Consider the following 22677-nt stretch of genomic DNA (forward strand, 5'->3'; position numbering starts at 1 on the left):
AAGGGATTGGTTAACACAAAAACATGCACAATCATTTATTAAGGATTTGAGAAGTTGGTAGCAGTATTACATGTACACATGTCAAAGTTGGTAGCTTCCTCGAAACAAACTGCAACTAAGTCTGAATCACATGAAACATTGCATCATTTCCTCTCTAATGATGGGGAAGAATCGCCCCCCGTCGCGGGGAAGTTCAGGAACGAGCACGTGCGGGTGCACCTCCTACCGGCGCCCCCAGTCAGGGGCGCGCTGCCATTTTACATGGACGGGCCAATTAAGGCCTGCCCAGCGTGATATCCACCAGGAAGCACTATGCACTCCCTGCGCGGGCAGGGGGGGATTCCCTAAGTCGAGAGTGCGCTCTTTTGCACATGCGCACGAAAGAGCACACTCATCTCCCTGAAGCTAAATGCTGCCTCAGGGAGATCGGCGCCAAATTCAAAAATGTGAAATATAGAAAAATAAAATTTCCCTGACATGTCCCCTCATGTGACACTGTCACATGTGTTGGGACATGACCGTCACTTTTAATTAAACTTTTATTACATTTTTAAAAACCTACATGAAACCTCATCCCGCCCGTGGATGAGGTTTCATGCTTTTTCTGAAGCCCGCCAGGGCTCCCGGCCTGCCCGTCAACTTTAAGGTTGGACAGGCAGGCCCTTTACTACTTCAATTAGTTTTTAAATGGCCTCAGTTGGCCATTGACAGGTCGGCAGGTGCACAGCTGATTCAGCTGCACCCCCACTGACCTGAAAATTGAAATGACGCGTGGTGATGTCGGGAGTTCTGCCCAACATCATCCCACATCATTTTATGCGTCAGTGAGCAGGCCCCGCCCCCTGCTCACCAAACTCAATATCCTGCCCATGTGTACAGAATACATAACCACACCCACTTGAAGGTGTACCACAATAGTTTCCTTTCAAGTTTTTTTTTTTACGTGCAGCTGGGCAAGGCAAAGGCAAGGTGAGCAGCCCAGCAGCTTTCACTGTGCAAGATGCTGTCAGGCAGAAAGGCAAGGAGAGGTATCTCCCTGGAGGGTACCCTGTGTCCAACAGGGGCACCCCCATCCCAAGATGCTACACCTCCCCTAACCTTTATCCCTCAACCATTAGCCTCCAAAACCTAACTCCCAAACTCCTCCCCCACTCTGGCTAGAGTCTGCCAGGTAAGCCTGATCAAAATCCCTGAGTTATCTAAAGTCCAGGATACAACACTCCTCCTTCTTCGTGGACTGCCTGTAGTTCCAGCAGCGGCCACTACTCAATTCTGGCATTGCTGGGGCTACTGAGCTGCCAGCCAATCAGAGAGGCCGACAGCTCTTTAGGGTGAAACTTCTGCCCAGATTGGAGTCGAAGTCCCACTGTGACCCAATTAAAGTTGCCCCCGGGTGTTATTGCTGTGAATTAGCTGGGTTCTTGATCAGCACAGTGCCAACGGACTTTTCAGTCGGGGATGGTGGGTAATCCATCACTCTGTAAAATCCACTCTGTTGTGTTAAATCACTCTATGAAATTTACCATACAAATGCACGAATGTGTTAGATCACTTATTATTGCAGCCAGAAAAATTTTATGCAAACAAATTAATACATTCCTATGATAAGACCACATTACACAATTTTACCCCAAGTGTCCTTTGATCTCCAGGACGTTATCCCCATATTAACCTAAGGGCAATTTGATGCAGGTGGAATTCCCTCACAGGTTCTTTAACATGAGCCGCAGCGTATTTCATCTCAGGCGTCATTTTAATTTTGGACATCCGCAGAAACAGTATTGACAAGGTCGATGGTCAATGCAGCAATTGGAACTGGAGCCATGAGGTGCCGGGGACGCAATAGAATGGTCCCCAACATAAGGTCAATGCTGGAGGTTGTTGTAGAGCTGATGTTGGTCAAGACAAGGAATGGCAAGACTGCGACAAGTGACGTCAAAGAATTCCTTCCGGGGTGCAGAGAGGCATTCTGATCCCTCCTGACCTCCAAAGGATGCCTCCAAAAATTAAATAATGTAGCTTACCATGGCCTCTTCTGACCACACTGCTACATCAGGTTGCACTGGTGGCATTGATGCTGTGGGGTCTGGCATGATTTGAAGTTGAAATTAAGGCAGGATGCTGATGAAGTCATCAAGTCACGACTTTCAAATTTTAATAAGGCCACCGCCAACTTGCAGTGAATAGTCTCCAAGCTGATGGGAGCCCAACAGTTAAAATGGAATGAGCTGCAAGTGCATCGGTAGCACATGCAAATTCAGCGATGGCCATTTTAACTACCCGTTTATCCTAATTGCACCAGGTGGCCTGGGCTAATCACAGAATTGTTACAGTGCAGAAGGAGGCCATTCAGCCCATTGCGTCTGCACCAGCTCTCCGAATGAGCAATTTACTTAGTGCCATTCTCCCGCCTTCTCCCCATAACTCTACACGTTGGCCAGGATTTCCCAGTCAGTGAGTAGGGGGCAGGGGCTGCTCACTGACACGTAAAATGATGCGGGATGACATTGGGCAGAACTCCCGACGTCACCCTGCCCCATTTCAATCTTCAGGTAGGCGGGGGCTCAGCAGAATCAGCTGTGCACCCGCCGACCTGTCAAAGGCCAATTGAGGCCATTGACAAAGTCATTAAAGTAATTAGTGGACCCGCCCATCCAATCTTAAGGTTGGCGGGCTGGCCAGGAGTCCTGGCGGGAATTAGAAAAAGAACGAAGCCTCATCCACGGGCGGAATGAGGTTTCATGTAGGTTTTTAAAAATGTAATAAAAGTGTCTTTGAAAGTGATGGACATGTCCCAAATCATGTTACAGTGTCACATGAGAGGACGTCAGGGAAATTTTTTTTCTATTTTTAAGGTTTTTTATTGCAGAGCTGATCCCTGAGGCAGCACTTTGCCTCAGGGAGATGCGTGCGCTCTTTCATGCGCACGCATGAAAGACCACACTCGGCTCAGGGATCCCCCCCCCCGCCCACCACCACAGAGGGAGCGCATTCCTGGCAGACATCACGCTGGGTGGGCCTTAATTGGCACGCCCACATAAAATGGCGGTGCGCTCCTGATCAGGGGTGCCAATTGGAGGCGTGCCTCCACGCACCTGCTCCCAAACCACCCTCCCTGACCAGGGGAGAATTCTACCCATTGTTCCTTTTCACATAACAGTCTAATTCCCTTTTGATGTTTCAATTGAACCTGCCTCCACCATACACTCAAGCAGTGCATTCCAGACCCTAACCACTCATTGTGTGAAGAAGTTTTTTCTCATATCGCTTTTGTTTCTTTTGCCAATTACTTTAAATCTGTTCCCTCTTGTTCCCAATCATCCGAGTGGGAATAGTTTCTCCCTATCTACTCGGTCCAGACCCCTCATGATTTGAAAATCAGGCCTATTGACTTACATTCAGCCTAAATGATTGCAATAAAAGTCTCCTCCCTCATCTGCTTGTTAGGATTCTGAATAGGCAGTACAGTTGGCTTTATCCACAGTAGGATGAACAGAGCAATAGTTACGATCGGATTCAATTAGATTGATACATACAACTTAGCTCCAAATAATGACATAAAAATAATGGGTTGCTTTCCTTGACTTAGGCCAGGATTTTCCCCCTGTTGGGGAGATGTTGAAGAGTGGGCGTGCCTCCAATCGGCGCCCCCGATCAGGGGTGCACTGCCATTTTACAATTAAGGCCCGCCCAGCTTAACGCCCGCATGGAAGCGCTATGCGCTCCCTGCGCAGGCCAGGGGATTCCCTAAACCCAAGAGTGCGCCTTTTCGCGCATGAAAGGGCGCACTCATCTCCCTGAGGCTAAATGCTGCCTCAGGGAGATCGGCTCTACTGTAAAAAATATTAAAAATAGAAAAAAAAAATTCCTTGACATGTCCCCTCATGTGACACTGTCACATGAGTTGGGACATGTCCATATCTTTTAAAAACACTTCAATTAATTTTTTTAAAACCTACAAGAAACCTCATCCCACCCGTGGATGAGGCTTCATGCTTTTTCTAATTCCCACTACAGCTCCTGCCCTGCCTGCCAACCTTAAGGTTGGACGGGCAGGTCCATTAATTACTTAAATTGCTCTGTCAATGGCCTCAATTGGTCACTGACAGGTCGGCGGGCGCACAGCTGATTTTGCTGCGCCCCCGCCTTCCTGAAAATTTAAATGGTGTGGGGGGGGGGGGGTGCGTGGTGATGTCAGGAGTTCCACCCGACATCACCGCATGTCACTTTACATGTCGTTGAGTGGGGCGCCACCCCCCACCCGCCCCCCCCCCCCCCCCCCCCCCCCCCTCGCTGACGGGAAATTCCTGGCCTTAATGTAAACTAACTCTACAGTATTGTTGCTTAAGAATCTACCTCTTCTCTGGCCTTTTGCTTCAGCAGCTTTCCTCCTCCAAAAACTATTCTGCCTTTTAGTCTCTGTGTCTCTTGCCTTATTCTGCATTTTATTACCAGACAGAGATCTGTAATGCCACCAGTGAGAGATGGTTTCTGATTTTCTGGACAAACAAATGAACTGTTTATTTATTAGTTTTTGTGAAAAACAATTATCACACAGCATATTAACCATCTTTGTCTGAGTGCCTTTTCGTAAAGCAAAATTAAACAGAATTTTTTTACAGAGAAATGGTATAAAAAAATCCTAAAATGTGACACGCAGAGCATGGATGCAAATTATGTTCACCCACAGAGAAAAATCCCAACCTCCATTCAGGATCATTAGTGGAAAGCAATAATAAATGTTCCCTCATTTGTCTAAAGAATTTTTTAACAAGCATTTTACCAATTTAAAAATAAAATAAATTATCTCATCCACACCCCCCCCCACCCCCCCCGCCCCGACACCCCCCCCACCACCACCCCGCCCCACCCTGCAGCATTCCCAGTTTCAACAAGTTGTTGTGGGGTAGCACTGAGCTGAAGCCGTATGTCCCTGCCTGCTGGAAAAGGGAACTCGAAGGAAAAGACAATAGAAAGATATCTTTATTGTTCAACTCAGAAATGGAGGGTGAAGCCCATGAGCAGTATGCTGGCCCTTGAATTGTAAGGATTTCATAATTTGACAAAACAATTTGTGAATCCACTAATCACTTTTAATAATATATCCTGCATTTAGGGAGTTATGGCAAGTAATACTTGGAAAGTAACAATTGATTTACATGATAGCAAGCAAGAGAGATTTATATACCAACCAGTATTTATGGAAAAAGCCTTTTTGCCAGCATACAAACTTGTTTCACTGCTAAGGCTCTGGGATATTTTCTAAATGCGGCATACTAGTGACACTTTGTGGTTGCAAATGGGAACTGTACCAACACGTTACAACTCCATCAATACAGGTTTCAATCTTCAACCCTTTCAATCAACTTAATCTGAGAATGCGTTTGCTACTGTTCATGAGAAATTAATATAGCAATCAAGGCAAGACGAGCAAATAAATAGTTACCTTATTCCCCTAATGACTCACATAACAATATCACTCTCCTTGCCCCTTTTCTCCCCCATTTCCCCTGAATTAAAAGAACTAGAAGCAAGTCCCACTGTGACTGAAAACTAACATTTCTGATTCTCATCATCAAAAATGCCAGCAGGGTTCACATCTCACAGTATTCATCTTTAGAACCAATAATTAAATTGTGCCTCATTCTTAACATTTTAAAAATAGAGGAGGACTGGGAATATGGTGCATGATTAATGTTCAGTATAGTGCAGGATGCAGGTGGCACACTAACATGATACTGCCTCTTGTTTTCAGTGAATTCAGTGTCCAGTCTGCTGTTGATCAGCTGCAAGCCTTAGCAAGGAAGGCCAATATCATAAGTGATGAGTACCACTTAAGGCTAGCCAGCATTGCTTAATGGGGAGGTACATTGTGACTGAAGCAGGTGCTGTCAGTCATGCAAAAAGTGTATCTGACCCATTGCATAATGGCACAGTGAAGAGCGTGGGCTTCTAGGTTTTTGAACACTGCACTGAAGGCCTTGCTGGAGGAAGTGAAAAGCAGGAGAGATGTCCATAATCATGATTGTCTTCTTGTTGTTCCTCCGTTATCTGTCCAGGCACAGTTAGGCACAATTTAATTCTTGGTTCTAAAGATAAATATTGTGAGATCTGAACCCTGCTGGCATTTTTGATGATGAGAATCGGAAATGTTAGTTACCAATGACAGTGGGACTTGCTTCTAGTTCTTTTAATTCAGGGGAAATGGGGAAGGAAAGGGTCAAGGAGAGTGATATCTCACAGTTTGTACACACCCTCAGAGGACCAGGAGGCCCTCCTAACACATGTTCAGAAGGCAATGTGAGCGGATAGCCATGATAGTCAATGCTAGAAGCCAAGCACTGAGAACCTTAATGCAGTGCCGCAAGAAGCTTATTGACTCAATTGAGTAGTCAAGGTCAGTGAATGCATCTTCAAATTGTCACAACTTACTGGGGATAGTGCGCTGCAATAAAAAAGCCCCACTGCTCCCTGAGCCACGACAGATATGAAAAAGTTTAATCAACCCACCTAATTGTTTAATTTTGATTAACAGATTACGAGCGCCAGCTTTGTAAACTTAAGAAGTAAATAACTGTTTATTGAACAAATTGTCTTTAACCAGTGGCAAAAAACAGAAATATGAACTGCTAATTTCTAACTCTATAACCTAAACCCTACCCCTGCATAAATCCCTATACACACACATACAAGACACATAAGACACACCAAAAACATGGATTTTAAGGATGGGATAAAACAGTTCAATAGCACCAGTTCCAGAATACCGGATTCGATGGGTTGATTTTGATCGATGTCTTTCAAATTCCTTTCAGTTCTTCGTTGATGACATGAGATGGTCTTCCAGCACTTTCAGTCTTTAGTTCAGTGGCTGAGCACTTGCCTTTCAAAGTCTCTAACAGTGATTTTACCCTTTGCCTCTTAACTGGGGGTTTTCAGAGAGAGAGAGCAGGTTATAGAGATATGAGGGAAAAAAAATAGCTAGCTATTATTGTAGAATTACTGTAATCTTACACACACGGGAAAGAAAGGTTTTAGGTCTTTTTCCTTTCAAGCTAAGAGCTATTCTGCTGCTCTGCTCTCGCACAAACCCTGGACACCTGGTCAGGAGCAAATTAAAACGTTGTTGACAGGTAGTTCCCTAGTAGACCAGACTCCTCCTCAGCATCATCCTGTCTTACATGGCACACTCTGTTCCAGGACAGCAACATTGTATATATCCCTTACACTGTTCCAGTAGACATGTCCTTCAAACTGCAGCCATTGTCATTTTAATCCACAGTCCAACAGAAATTTTAAAAATGTTCTTTACAAAATGCCATATTGCACCAACTGCACCACTTGCCTCAGACTAGTAATTCATCACCGCCACGCACCCACCCCCCACCCCCACATCACCACCCCAGCCCCAATACTGACCTATCTCTATCAATCGGGACTCATGCATTCAGATGCTCCACCACACTATCATGCACTTAGCGCTGCTCACACCCATATCTCACAGTTTGCACGCACTGACAGTTAATCTAACATAAGAACCACTGACACACTTCCCACCCTCTTGCAGGACAAGTTGGGACACAACTCAAGGTAGCAGGAGCTAACCACAGGGGAACAGATGCACTTGCATGCCCTAGCCCTTGTGGAGGAGATGGTGCTGACTGTTAATGGAGTAGTCATTGCTGAGGCTATAAGAGTTGTAAGGCCAATGTAAGGACTGAAACTATTGAAGACAATGATATTCTCCTTCTCACATCCCACTTCCGTCTCATCCACAATCTCCTCTGATTTACAAGCTGGTGTAAGCATGTACCTCTTACTTTCCTGCACACTCCCACCCCCCTCCCCCCATGGTCCACACCACAACATTATCCTTGCACTTTTCTCCCCAGAAATGCAACCTGGACAGATAATGGAGGAGCAACAAAGAGACAGTCATGAATAAGATGCACCACCACTTGATACCATGCTCCAGTCACCAGTTCATGTACTGACAGGTCACATTACTTAGTGGAGAGCCTGGAGGTCAGATCTACACATAGTGAGACACTGCACACAAGTGGACTGAAGCCAGGGTAGGGGACAAGGATAGATCAGGTGCAAACTCACATGAGGACAGGGTCATACATGGATTCCGGTGCAAAGTAAAACGTTTGGTGCACTGGCAGGCCTGCCAGAAAGTTTGCAGTCAATGTTAAGGAGCATGAGGGAGTCAGCACCCTTCAAACACACAGTGTTTGAAGCCTATCATTTCCAGCATGGAAGTGGTGGCCAACTCCATGAGCATCTGTTGGCTGATACCTCAGCTTGAACTGCAGAATAAACACAACCAGTCTGACTGCTGAAGCTCATATTGAAGCCATGCAAGGTCAACCTGCTGCTCTGGAGGCTCAGACTGTTGTCCCATGGCTCAGTGTACAAAGAGGCTTACCGAGTCTCAGAGCAGCCCAACAATCTGTTCTCCAATAGATTACAAGGATCACTGTGGTACACCACAGGGAAGTGGCTCCACATGTACATACTTGCTGTCTCCTCTCAGCATTTGCTCTCCCACTCTACCAGTGCCCATGCTGTTGTCATGCCAGTCAGCTGCCACCCATGTCAAGATGGTGCAGACCATAGCCAGGCCATTTAGGCCCAGGGCTGTTCTCGGTCATCCTCCAAGTTCATATGCAGTCTGCCCCACTAAAAGGCAGCAGTGTTCCACCAGCTATGCAGTGATTGGGAGAATAATTTGTGGGAACTCTAGGATAAGCCAAGGTGCACAGAAGATAGGTACTAAGGGAATGCATAAGGTTGAGTTGTTGACTTTTGTATGCAATATATAATGATTTCATTTATAAATTTGTTTTGGAATGTTAATTTTGTGTTGGCTTTTATTTTTTGCATGTGACCAAACAGATGTTGTGACAGTCATGATATGGGACTGAGATATGGGACTGTTGCTGAATGGGGGACTGAGTTTGCAGTTACTGGTATCACATTCAGATGAGTTTTTGCCTTATAATCCAGCCTCTCTTACATTTCTTTCTCCTCTTCCTTCTCATCCTCCTCACAGTCCTGCTCCTAAGCTGCTCAACATATATCTGGTGGCAAGGGCCATCTCCTCTTGATGGTGAGGTTTTTCAGCATGCAAGAGTCAACACGAGTTTTGACAATCATGCTCCCAAGTGCTGCTGGGCTCCTCCAAAGTGGTGCAGGCAGCAAATCATTGTTTCAGCACACCAATGGCCTGCTCTATCACATCTCATATAGCACTAAATCTTCCATTGTGTGCATGCTGTGCACATGTGCATGGGTTGCACAATCGAGTCATCAGCTATGTTGTCAGCCAATGGCTCTTGTTAACCAGTGGCTATCCTTTGGTTTGCCATAGTGGCTCGAATGCAGCTGACAAAGTGGACAGATGGAGACTGAAGGCATTGTGACTACTGCAGTGATACGGGACATTGACCTGTATGAATGGCTGCCTGTGGTCACACACCAGCTGGACACTGAGGCAGAGAAATCTTTTTCTGTTCCCCAGTATAGGGTAAAGTTGACATGAGGAGCCCACAAAGCAATGTGCATGCAGTCAATGGCATCCTGCAACATTGGGAAGCCTGCAATCCTAGCAAAGCCATGAGTGAAGGTGCCAATGGCCATGCTTACACAACAGTGACAACAAAATGTGAGAGTTGCAAATATTTCCAGCTCCAGCCTGGAGGAGCCAGACACATTAAAGATCATCGCCATGGTCACCTTCACAACTACAGGCAATGCAATCCTTGCCCTGCTCTGCAGTTGCAGCTGTGACAGCTTTCAGTGGGCCACAGACATCTCACCCATTGTTACTCTCTGAGGTTCGGGTAGGAAAATTGTCACCTGAACATCTTGAGCAATGTGGCCTCCTGATGATATCTCTTTTCCCCTCATCCTGCCCCTTCCAGCAGCTTGTTCTGCTCTGCCTAACCTCTGTTGGTTCTCAAATTCTTGGGGCTGAATTCTCCCCCCGTTGGGGGGGGAAGCTGATGGGCGGGCTCGTATGGGCATGTTTCCGATCGGCACCCCCGATCGGAGGCATGGCGCCATTTTACGTGGGCGGGCCAATTAAGGCCCACCCAGCATGACGTCCGCAGGGAAACACAATGCGCTCCCTGTGCGGGTGGGGGAGGCTTCCCAAAATCGAGAGTGCGCTCTTTCATGCATGTGCACAAAAGAGCGTACTCATCTCCCTGAGGCTAAGTGCTGCCTCAGGGAGATCGCCTCTACTTTCAAAAATATTAAAAATAAAAATAAAAACATTTCCCTTATAAAGTCACATGAGTTAGGACATGTCCATAATTTTTACAAAATCTTTATTAAAATTTTTAAAGCCTACGTGAAACCTCATCCCACCCATGGATGAGGTTTTATGTTTTTTCTGCTTCCCGCCGGGGCTCCTGGCCTGCCCGCCAACCTTAAGGTTGGACGGACAGGCCCTTTAATTACTTAATTGACCCAGTCAATGGTCTCAATTGGCCATTGACATGTTGGTGGGCACACAGCTGATTTTGCTGCGCTCCTGCCTTCCTGAAAATTTAAATCGGGCACGGTGATGTTGGGAGTTCCCCCAGCATCACCGCGTGTCATTTTATGCATCAGCGAATGTGCCCCGCCCCCATTCACCGACTCATAAAATTCTGCCCTTGGTGTGTTCCAAGTAGATTGGCTATCAGTGCGCAGTGCACCCAAATCTGGGAGCAACTGCTTTGTGCTGAAGCCTGGAAGTTAGTAGAAAATCCTTCAGCACCTGCCATATCACTCCTTGTGGATTTTTGCAACTTTAGACCATTATATCCATTGACTGATCATTCACAGCCCTATTGGATAGAGAATTCAAAAGATTCACAATCCTCCAAGTGATGAAATTTCTTATATCAGCTGGATCCTTATCCTGAGACTATAAGCCCTGGCTCTAGGCTCTGAAACCAGGGTAAATAGACCCTAACTATCTACTCTGTCAATAATTTAAACATTTCAATGAGATCACCTCTAAATCTTTTAAACTTGTGAGAATGTGGGCCTATTCTACTCAATGATGGTGGGCTTATTCTTAGAACTAAGATAAAAGCAAAATACTGCGGATGCTGGAAATCTGAAACAAAAACAGAAAATGCTGGAAAAACTGCTGAGTTTTTCCAGCATTTTCTGTTTTTTGTTTTACTCTCAGAACTGTTGGCCTCATAACGATGGTGCTCCCAAGATGGTTCTTATTTTGCTTGTCACTGTTCCACCAAGTTTCATGGGATTAGAAGTGACCATCAAATCGGGGACAAAAAAAATGACGTTTGAAACTCCAGCTAAAGAAGGAAAAAGAATTTGTAAATTCCCCCAACAGGTGGAGTGTAAAGAGAGAAATAAGATAAGGGGGAGGTTTGGAAAAGAGAATAACATTCATGTGACAGACGCAATTTTCTGTCTTTAAACACATTTATGTTTCTGGCTTTCAGCAACTGAAAATGCCAGGATTTGTCCATCGTACACAACATGATTCATAGAATAATTCCAAATGAGTTATGAATGGAAAGACTATGGGGCCTCACAAAACAGCTGGAACAGATCTCTCTGAAATCCAGGGACGAAATGAATAGAAGCAGTTACAAATGAAGACAATTCAGCCTGTGACTAAAATTATTGCAAGCCCCTTGCAGTCCTTTAGCCCTGGCTACTGAAGTTAGATTGCAGTTTGAAAAAAGGAAAACTGCACAACTGACATGTGATATGATTACATGGTGTTAGCAGCCCTGTGAAAGGTAGTCTGAACGTGATTTTTTTTCTATTTTGATGTTTTTTTAATGGTAAATCATCCTCTTATTTTTTGATTTGAAAAAAAGAGAAAGTAGTTCCACACAAAGGCACAAGCAGCCAGGAAACGACAGAGTGAAATAGAGCTGTTGTTTTATAAATGTGAAAATAGCTTGGTGAAAGTAGTGAGAAAAAGAAGAAAATACAAGTGGTGGCATCACTTAAAAATCCCAAAGGAGGCACTAGTCCTTAAACTTGATGAATAGAAATGGCAAATGCTTCTTGGGCTTCTGGAGCACATACAATGCAACTAGGTCTGTCAGAAATTAATTCATTTACAGGCAAAGCTTAACTGACATGTTACCAGTTAGCTTACAATAAAACTGATTTTGTATTAATACTTTTAGTGGATTTTGTGTTTATCAAGGTGAGGGATGCTCGTGGTGGGAAAAGAGATGTTTTCCTATTTAAACATCCGATTTTAACCGAGGGCATGAGCTCAATGTGGTGGCAATTGGGCCAGCATTAAACTCACCTGGCCTGGCTGGAGCGTGGTCCAGCTCAGTTTAACTCCAAGGGCAGAATTTTACATTACACAGGGCCCAGCCTGGCATAAATATTGCTGGCGCACCCACCCAGGCTCTTTGGAGGCATTTAATGCATGATGGGGCATTAATCGGCTTAATCCGCCCTCACATGGAAAGGAAGTCCTGTCTCTGAAAGCTGGCTGGCAAGGAGGTGGAGGGTGTGAGGCCAGAGTGAACAGGCCAGTGGGGCAAGGGAAATCTGGGGTGGGAGGGAGAAGATTTTAAGGGGGGTCCTCCAGTGGATCCAGCCCCCCCACTACCACCACCACTTTCCCGCCACCAGCCTGAGCAGTCAAACCTGCCAGACTTCACACTTGGCACCAGCCTCGACCCAACACAGGAAAATTGAAGCAGCAGCACAAACAGGCAGGTTGGCGCTAGTATCAGCACCGATGGCATTACACCCAATTTTACACTCCCCACCCCCATTTGTTTCATTGTGTGATTAAGCTCTAGACGGCGGGGGGGGTGGTGGTTTGGTATTGTCTATTCTCCCAAAGTATGCTGTTGGAGTCTGTAGTTTCTGAAAACCATTACTCTTTATTGACAGCAAGCATTTATTTGGATCTCTACAGAAGGTTGGAGCTTCTCCTCTTTCCAGATGTCTCTTACTTCTCAGTGATGTGATCTGGCATCATTATTATACCAGTACCAGTATACCAGAAGTTCAAGAATTGTATTGCTTTTCTCATAATGAAGTTACAGTAGTTTGTCAGTCTTGGTTTTTAATTCCACATTCAACCAACTGTTCTGATTCATCAGCAATTCTTTTTCCCCTTCAATGCATTTTTCGCGATATTTATTAGAAACTCCTGATACTTGAAGTTCATCAAGTTTTAATTGAAGATCTACTTTTGTTGAATTTGCTCAACAAGTTTATCATTTAAATATTTCAAGCCCTCATGCAAACGCTCTACTTCCTGTGACTGACACTCCAGTATTCTCACCAGTTCTCATTTTTCATTAACAATCTCATCTTTCGTGCATGGAAGTTGGTTCTCTACATTATCATTTTTATTGGCTGGAACAGCTTCTCTAAAACCATGTCACCTAAGCCTTTCTTTAGCCAGTTCATACTGTCTGATTTCTTTCTCTCTGAAACTTTCTGACTCTTTTCTTTTCCCTTTTTTTCCCTTGCTAACTTCTGTCTCTGAAATTAAAGTTCAAGCTTTCGTATTTCTCTTTCTTTTTCTTTTTCAAATTCAAGTTTTTATTTTTCATTTATTTTCAAGCTCAGGTATCTTCATTTCTTTTCCATCTCAAGCTGCTTCATCTACAACTGAATTCTAGCCAATTCAACTGAATTGCTATCTGAATTAACTTTTCCTTCTTCCAATCCCAGATGCTGTGCTATAACCTCAATTATTTCTGCTTTCTTAGCCCCTGTAAACAATTTTGAGAATTCATTTCAAAATATTGCTGTACTTTTCATCAGCAACTTCATCCACTTTATGGGTTAATTTCAGTTTTAGGCATGCCTTTCTGCTTAACAGCAATTTTGATTTTGAATGACATACAGAGGTTCAAGGATTTCTTGGTATTTATATTTCAGCTTTGCCATGAGTTGGCCTTTCACTTTTAAAGTTGCCCCGCCAGGACCTTGTATTTTAAAAGATAAGGATTGCAAAGTAATTTGTTTGAGCCGTTTGAGTTCATCTGATAAAACAGAAACTCCTGCTCCTGCATCTAGTTTTTAAATTCTGTGGGGTGTTCATCCACTTCAAATTTAATTCTCCAATACTTGTTTTCTGTATCATTTACCTCCCCCCAGGAAGGTTGGTTCCTTTGCTTGCAGTTTTTTCACTTCTTGCATGTAGCTCTCCTTTAAAAATTTCTCAATTTTTTTTTCACAGGTTGTCAACATTTTCGAATGACAAACAGTTGACGTGGCCTATTTTTCCACAGTTGTGGCACACTGCCCCCTATGCTGGACATTCTTCTCAGTTGTGCAGTTTGTTGTTGCCACACCAAAGGCATTTCAAACTGGAAGTTGGCACACTTTTCCCCATTTTAACAGGCTTTTATGACTTGTGAATTGAATGGTCTCACTTGATCTTCTCCATGGGACCTCTCCTTCACCATGAATAAATGCCTGATTCTGTATCCCAAGATCCGTTTGCCTTGCAATCTGCACTGCTTTTACTAAGGTTAAATCCTCTCTTGTCTGTAAGATATTTAACAAGGTTTTGTCTAGGACCACACCTACAATTCTGTAGCAAGCCGGCTCATTGCTTAAAATTCTATAATCGCAGTTGCCTGTCAGCCTATAGAGATCGTTGATGCACAAATCCATTCTTTCGCCTGGGCTTTCCTTTCTTTTATGAAATTTAGCCATCTATCATTAAATTCCAACAGTCTCTGAAATAAGAGTCAAAAGCTTGCAGGACTTCTTCATAAGAATTTGAAGTCTCACCAATCCCCTGTCTCGCTATCATGTCGTCAGCAATAGATCCTAATGCATAAAATAGTGTACTGACTTGGTCTTCTCAATCCTTTTTGGGTAATCCTGAAGCAGTTCTGCCCCTTGTGAACCTTTTTCTACAGTTGTCCCAGTTCTGGGCCTGTTGCGAGCCTTCTACATTCTGAAATGGTTCTGGGAGTAATAGTGTGGATTCCATGCTTCTGCTGAGCCCTGGAATTGTTCCTGCTTCTGTGCTGCTGCTTGCTGCTTTGGGCCTGTGCTCACTGCTGTCCATTTTCCAGGTCTGTGTCTCAGCTTGGATCGCTGCTCCCACAATGATCCAACGTCTTGAGAGAGTCTTGAATTTTATTTGTCCTTCCTTCGAGGATCTCTCTTCTTGCCAGACTGGTGTCTTCTTTTTAAGGTCTACTGGGTCTTTTACTCACTGTCACCATGTTTTGTTGTGTGGTTGTGGTCTAGCCTGGGGTTTTGAGAATTTTCTATTCTCCCAAAGTATGCTGCTCACATTTGTAATTTCTCAAAATCATTACTCTTTATTTACAGCAAGAATTTACACATTTGGATCTCTACATGAGGCTGGAGATTCTCTTCCTTCAAAACCTTACTTCTCAGTCATGTGATCGGACGTCATTATTACATCGGCATCATGTATGCTTCTGATGTTAACCCTTTACACCAGCTGCCTGCCAAGACACACCCAAAGAGGGTAAAATTATGCCCCATGTCTCATTTTCATCTGCAAGCTGAGTGTCCCATCCAAACCCTGCAGGAATTGATACCTGGCCACTGGGTGGGAGGAAGATTTCAGGAGGCAATAGGCTGTGTGTTAGTGGAGTAGTTAAGTGCATTGTGGCAGGGGAGGGGTCTGGAAGCAATTACTGTCAAAGGAGGGGGAAGCCCAGGTTAAGAGAGGTTAAATCTTTCTTTGTCAGGTTTGGATGACCACTCCTTCCTACAAAGATAAAAAATGTTATCTTCTCAACTCTCATATGGCACTACCACTATTTAAATCCTCTATATGACCTGCTCCCATCCAGCATGGGAGTGTGCAAATCGGCCACTAGGATCATTTTCTTCTTCACTATTTTTAAAACAAACTCAAAAATGTAATAAGCTTACAGCTTAGTACTGCTTGCTGGACCAGCTATACACCCATCCCAGCAGAAACCTAGAGAAAATCATCATTGCTGAGATTGCACAAAATAAACAGTGCATGGATGCAACAGAGAAGCACAAAAGGCATGTCAGCTCCCTAAGGGTTAATGGGAAACAGAACGTCTGATGTGAGCTTCAAACCTTAAGTAGGCAAGTCATTAGTCTATGAACAAATCCAGGTGAATTGTTCGGGTCAGCAGCTCATGACTTGGTTATAGAATGGTTCCCAGTTGAGATAAAATTCACCGCAATGTCATATGCCTGGTGGCAAAGCTGAAATCCAAAAGAAACTTAACAGCTTTGCCCGTGTCATAATTAGGTCACTAGGGGCACAAACCTTTGAAATGTTGTAGGCAGCAGCTACAGTCAAGGCAAAGGCACTGAGCACACTGAGCATGACATGAATTTGCAACAAATCATTTTTTTTGCCTGTCTTTTCAGATTTCACTAATAGGGAAGCTACATAAATTCTTTAAGTGTCAAGATTTCCCTTCCCTTCCATTCGCTGTTCAGATGTGAGCAAGTACCTCGGAAGAACACAAGAATAAATAGTTAAGGACAGGCATTTTAACCTTCTCTGGCAGCACTTTGATTACCTCATCAGCACTAGGCTGTGTACATCAAGATGAAATATAGCCATGCTGGAGCGATTAAAAATAAAAGTCTTTACTGTTCAGAGCAAGCACCATCCATGTTGGCACCTGTGATGTGATAATGTACTTGCTATGTATATTCTTCCAGTGCATTAACCATGAGACATCTGCTTGGCCTAAAACATTAAAATGAAATGTGAAACCTTCCCCTAGGATAACAACACTGAACTCAATTTATCATTTAAACCTCTTAACCCCATACTTGCAAATATGTTTGCATAAGGAGGAGATTAACATTGTATTCAGTGCAAGTTCTCCTCCTCCTCATATTTTCCCTTGTACTTTGTTGAGATGCAGTGTCTTTTTAATTTCCTTTGGGGCTTCATTTCAGCATCAACCCAGCATCCCCCATGCATTCATAATACAAATGCCACTGGTTGATGTTAACTGAAAAAAAATTGGTTTATTGATGGCTGTTGGTATTTATGTGACAAGTCGCATGAATGTATTTTGCAAACTCCCTCATCCTGCGCACAGAAAGCAGAGGTCACATAGCATAGGTGATTATCAGCATACCCATTTGTATTGATAACACAGGCCCAATTCCTACCAAGCTGCACCAGCTGGAGAACTTCAAAGCTTCCGGTCACGCTGCGTTGCACAGCAGGGCTGATGGCAAAAACAATCCACAAATCCAGAAGTAAATTCACACAACAGAAGAGAACAAATTATCATGGGAATGATTCTAAAAAAAACTTTACAGATAACAATTTTTTTTTAAATGTACCACTTTTGTCCCTTCCCTTGCTGTCCTGACCTAAAGGTACCAGGGGATTGATAGCACAAGCGTGAACCATTGTTCAGTATCTCATCAATGCAGCAATTATCCTTCAGATAGCGAATCAACAGGAGAGTCCTTGTTGCTGTCCTCAGCCAATCACCATGTATGTGCATCACCAGAGTGACTGCTGGGCAATGATCTTGGAGAGTGAAACCTGCTGATCTTACTCCTCGCCAACCCCTCCCCCTACAAACCCAAGGGCACCGAGCATAATTTCTCCTATCACAATCCCAGCTGAGATTAGCTAATTCAGCACGGACTGAGGAATCAAAACAGGGTCTTTCCACATCTGTAAATACTTCAGCTACTTGCTTGCTGATCCATATTGGTATCTTGTGAATTATAGAATCGTAGAGTGGTTACAGCGGAGGAGGAAGCTATTTGGCCCATGAGTGTCGTCTCTCTGCAAAAGCTAGTCCCAATAGCCCCCTTCAGTCTCACCTGCTCACCTGTGCTCCCTGCCCCCCACCCCCACGCCCACACGATCCCCCACCACCCCCCCCCACCACCCCCCCACCCAACCGCCATGCAAATTATGCAAATTCAGGAAAGAAATTACCCAAAAGTTGTGTTTGGCTCAAATGATTTTCCACTGCCAAAAGTTTTTTTTTCTCCACAATGGAAAATAAATGAAACATGGCCCCTAGTTTGCTGGCCAAGGGTTGGAGAGATATGTGTTAAATTATGAAGACAAATTGCACAGGCTTGTATTCCCTTGGGTATACAAGATTAAGGGGCATATGATTGGAGTATTTAAGATGATGAAAGGAATCGATGGGGCAGGTAGAAATCTCTGGTGAGAAGTCGAGAACAGCATAAGATTAGAGCTAGAACATTCAGAGGTGACATGAAGAACTTCTTCACACAAAAGGTTGTAGAAATCTGTACAAAAGCTGTTGAGGATAAATCAAATAAAAATTTCAAATTTGAAATTAATGGGCCCCTGTTAGGCAAAGGTGTTAAGGGCTATAGAACCAAAGCAGGTAGAAAGTTAAGGTACAGATCAGCCATGATCTAATTAAATGGCAGACTAGGCTTGAGGGGCTGAGTGATCTTGTCCTGTTCCTACGTTCCTGGGCACTGACTTCACTAAATCGCACTAAAGCCTAATTCTCCCTTTGCAGGTTGTCAGCTACAGTCACAAGTGAAAGCTTATTTAATACATTTTAATTAGAAAGTTAGCAGAAATGTGCTTCAGATTACTGTTACAAATAGGCCACAGCTCCCCTGACACCACATTTGACAAAGTCTTCAGGACCTTCTGCGCATAGTCACTGAATCCCACATAATTTCAAATCTCATCCAACAATTAATTAACTAAATTGTGCTGTAAAAAACTTCTTTAACCCTTAGTGAAGTTACACATTAAAAATCATACTTCCAGCGGTGAGACTTTAATCCCATTTTGGGGGTAGAGTCCAAAATTTTTGCATTCTTGAAACCAAAGGCAGAAATAATGGTACCATCTTAAATCAATACAGGCAAATTTTAATTGATTGCCAGGAAACATGGGTGGCAAGGACTGGTTTGCTCCTCTCCCACCCCTGTACACCAGGAGGCAACATTTAATCACAGTGACTGGTGCTCCAAGCCACCTTTGGCTCCTCCCTCCAACCCCATAGACTGAGAAAGTATTAATGACAACAGAGAAAATATACCAAGTGCTAAGCTAAACAGTGGAACCTCTAGGCAGCAGGAGCTTTGTTCCTCGAAGTATGTGCTGCCATTCAGCCAATAGGACCAACCCACTCAAAATCTAAATTAGGGGAAAAAAAATCCAGATAAACGTAAATGGTTTTAGATCATCAGTTTGTATTCAGTTTTAATCCCAGTTTACAGTTACTAATAGGGCTATTTGAATTGAAGATAGCAACATTTAAGATCAAAAAATTTACCCAAAACACGAAAATGTTTCTTACTTGATCCAATCCTATAGGATTCAATAGAAACTTAGCGAAACACTAATTTTACAGCTATTAAGTCAGTGACCTTCCTTGCCTGTTGCCAGGCAACCCCATTTAAGCAACTGATGTATAGCAGAACATTTTTTTTTATTGTGTATTTCTGAATTGATAATTACAGCATCTACATAGCTTGTGCACTGACCTATTTTGTTGTGCGACTCCTTTGGAACCTAAAGGTCTGCAGAGCAATTGTCCTTTGTCCATAACAACTTGTTACCTAGCCACCTCCAAACCCAATGTCACTCAGATTGAGATGATGAAAGGCTGACACACAGGCATCTTTAACAGTGTCAGCTCATCTTCTACTGCTGCCATGGTAACATTAGTAGCTGGTTCCCCAGTTGCTGCATTAATTGAAGAATTCAAACCTACTTTGCATGAAGGATAATACATGATGCCACAAGATAACTTAAAGGTCCTGCAAATTTCAAAATTCCCCTAAAAGCCATACAGGGGATGAAAATCATCAAGCTTTCAGAGCAGAATTGGACAATCAGAATATAGGAACATTTTGTGAACTTGATAATGTGCTGTGATATGAGACTGGTGTATTCACACGGGTAGACCTATTTGTCTCCATCCTCTTTCATCTTCTAGTCAATTAGATCAAGATTTTTTTTCTCTCTGCCTTCTTATCAGATGCTCTTACGAGATCCGGCCTTCTGCAAATTATTTCAGCTGCTTCCTGAGCAAGCTGTCATGTCCTCCGTTTCTCATCAATCAGCGTGACATTATCGCAGTTTAGCACCCTGAATTATTTAAGTCACAAATTGTATGCAAATCCAACAGGTAACTCATACAGCTGACTGGCTCTGAATCATAGTCTGATTCAAACAGAAATCTTGTTTTAAAAGATAAGCTTTCAGTGGGCACCTCAAGCGTGACAGCTGATGATGGAAAAATCTTTTATCTGCAGTCATTCTTTAATTTTTCCAGTTTGCTTTGACACGTACAGTAAAGCAATATTAATAGCTAAATGCAGTGTCAAGGCTAGTGCGCACATTCTAATTTGGAGGATCACTACAGAATCTCCCTCCTTTTTTTTTGTTGAAGAATGTAGTAAGTTCAGGCAGTGGACCATGAATACAGACAATGGAAATTAGTAATCCTCTTCCAAGGGAAGACTTTACTTCATGTCCTATGTAAGTCAATCCCCCCAAGCATGAAGCAACACTATAACAGACCTGATCTGCATCCTCAGATGAGAAACACGACAAATCTCTTCAGGAAGCAAGTCGAGACTATTCATTGAGGTGCATTTGTTTCTCACAGTTTCTTTCAATTTTTTCCCTCCAATATTTTTTTCCTTCCTCTTCTGAAGACACTGATTCTTGTACATGTACACTTCCATGTATTCACTTCCATAGAAAAAAAGGGCTACCAACAGCCCAGGAATGTTGTCCATTTTACGCTATTGCTGAAATGTGTTGTCAAGATTAAATTGTGCTGCAAAACATTCGCCTAGAAATTGCTTTACATCAGCATTGCTGGAAGTGTGCTGCTCACCATATTGGTAAAGACAAAAAAAAGGCCTCTGGGGCCTGCACCTGGAACATGTGAAAGGCCCTTTGTGGGAGCAAAAAGCAGGCGTCATGCAGGCTCCATTCACAACATTGGGCCTAGGGACACTTGCGTTTATGGAAATGTTGCCCTATATATCTTAACCAATATGCAATTCTTCATGTGAACAACTAGACATCAGCATTAGTGGCTTGTTTGACCACAGAGTTTATTACAACTGAACCCAGGCTTATCCTCACCTGACATCACATTTACACATATTTACTGATCAGGGACAGGAATCTCAGTTAACTTTCCCCTTCGTCACTTGTAGCTACTGAGACAATTGTAGAGCCATTGTTTCTGCATATTTCAGGTCAGGTAACTTAGCATAGATCAGGAGTAAGTCTGAGACCTTTGCAGTTCAGTGCCAAATTGGTCAATAACTTTATCATCTGAGTCAAAGGGGAGCAACTGTCTCGCGCTCATTAAACATGAAGTGAAGAGGGAAAAGGAAATGTCCAGTGACAGATTTGATAGCTATTAGATTCAATACCTTAGTGATGAGGGCAGCACAGGTCACCAACTATTTCCTCATAGTCGCCTCCATTGTGCTCAATAAAAGAAGTCTCACAGTATCACACAAACCTGCATGTTTTACAAATAGATAAAAACTCTCATCAAATGTTCTATTCCACAAAAGCAGCTGATCTGACATAATGACCTAGTGATGATTCCTGCAGGATTGTTGCACAAAATGGGTACAAATGGCCAGAAGGCACACCCGATATTGGACTTAGTGTCCCATTTCAATGAGACTAGGAAGTTGCAGATCCATACTGGGCATCCTCAGGCAGCTTGGTGGCATCGACAGTAGATTTTGGCCTATCATAACACTAAAAGTGGCCCACAGGTTGGTTCTGGGAGAGGGAGCGTGAGTGTGGGGGGTGTTGGTTGCACTCATGAGAGGGCAAAGCAATCACAAAAGTGCCAAACCAGTAATGGTCTTTGGCACTCTTGCACCTCCCATCTAAATATTCAGGTAAGAATTATTCAACAAACTTAGCTTTTTGGGTTGCAACCTCCAGCAATCCCTTCAAGGACCATTGGTTAGGGCACACATAGATCATGTTGCCCTAAACGCAGGTGGCTCGGGGCTAATATTGCAAATGGGGCCTCAAACACACATAAGGCCCACGTGCAGTAGGCCTAACATTTCAAGGGCAGGCCCTGAACACCCTTTTTTCTGCTTTTACCAATATGGCAGGTAGTGCATTTCCAATAACACCACCCTAAATCATAAAGCAATTTCTAGACCAATGTTTTGCACCACCTAGGCAACACATTCCAGCAATAACATACAATGGACAACACCCCCAGGCTGTTAGGAACTTCTCTTTTCTATGGAAGTGAGTGAAGACGCAAGTTAAATGTCGATACTTAAAATTGGTTTACAAAGCTCAGCAACATCATAGCATCAGCGTAAAAGTAATTTCACAAATCCCATACACACAAGCAGAAGCCCCACTCAAATCAAGACAAAAAGACTGTAGCCCAATTTCTGACCTGCGATACCTTCCAGCCTGACTCTGCAGGGAGTGCAGGTGAATTTAGCTGATCATATATATATATATATACATGGCATATTACATTTTACTGTTACTCTCACAATAAATCTCATACCAATCTAATATCAAAGGAAAGAAGCATCAAAAAACAAAACAAAGCAGCAGTAACAAACTCAAGTAGGCTTCAACAATAACTATATACAGACTAGCTGGAATATATATTGCAAGGGATATAAAACATCTGGCAGAGATACAGGGCAATAATTCAATGGCGGGGTTAT

The 22677-nt window shown here is 43.4% G+C and overlaps 1 protein-coding gene across 1 annotated transcript in view; it reads right to left on the bottom strand.

Moving 5' to 3' along the window:
- The window catches only part of tafa4b (TAFA chemokine like family member 4b), a 195901-nt gene that overhangs the window by 135113 nt on the left and 38111 nt on the right, over positions 1 to 22677 (bottom strand). Inside the window, exon 3 of the mRNA XM_041191618.1 lies at positions 17621 to 17623. Within this exon, the coding sequence (XP_041047552.1) occupies positions 17621 to 17623 (3 nt within the window). The remainder of the gene's footprint in view (positions 1 to 17620; positions 17624 to 22677) is intronic.

The sequence above is a fragment of the Carcharodon carcharias genome, chromosome 7, assembly GCF_017639515.1.
Source record: "Carcharodon carcharias isolate sCarCar2 chromosome 7, sCarCar2.pri, whole genome shotgun sequence".
NCBI lineage: Eukaryota > Metazoa > Chordata > Chondrichthyes > Lamniformes > Lamnidae > Carcharodon > Carcharodon carcharias.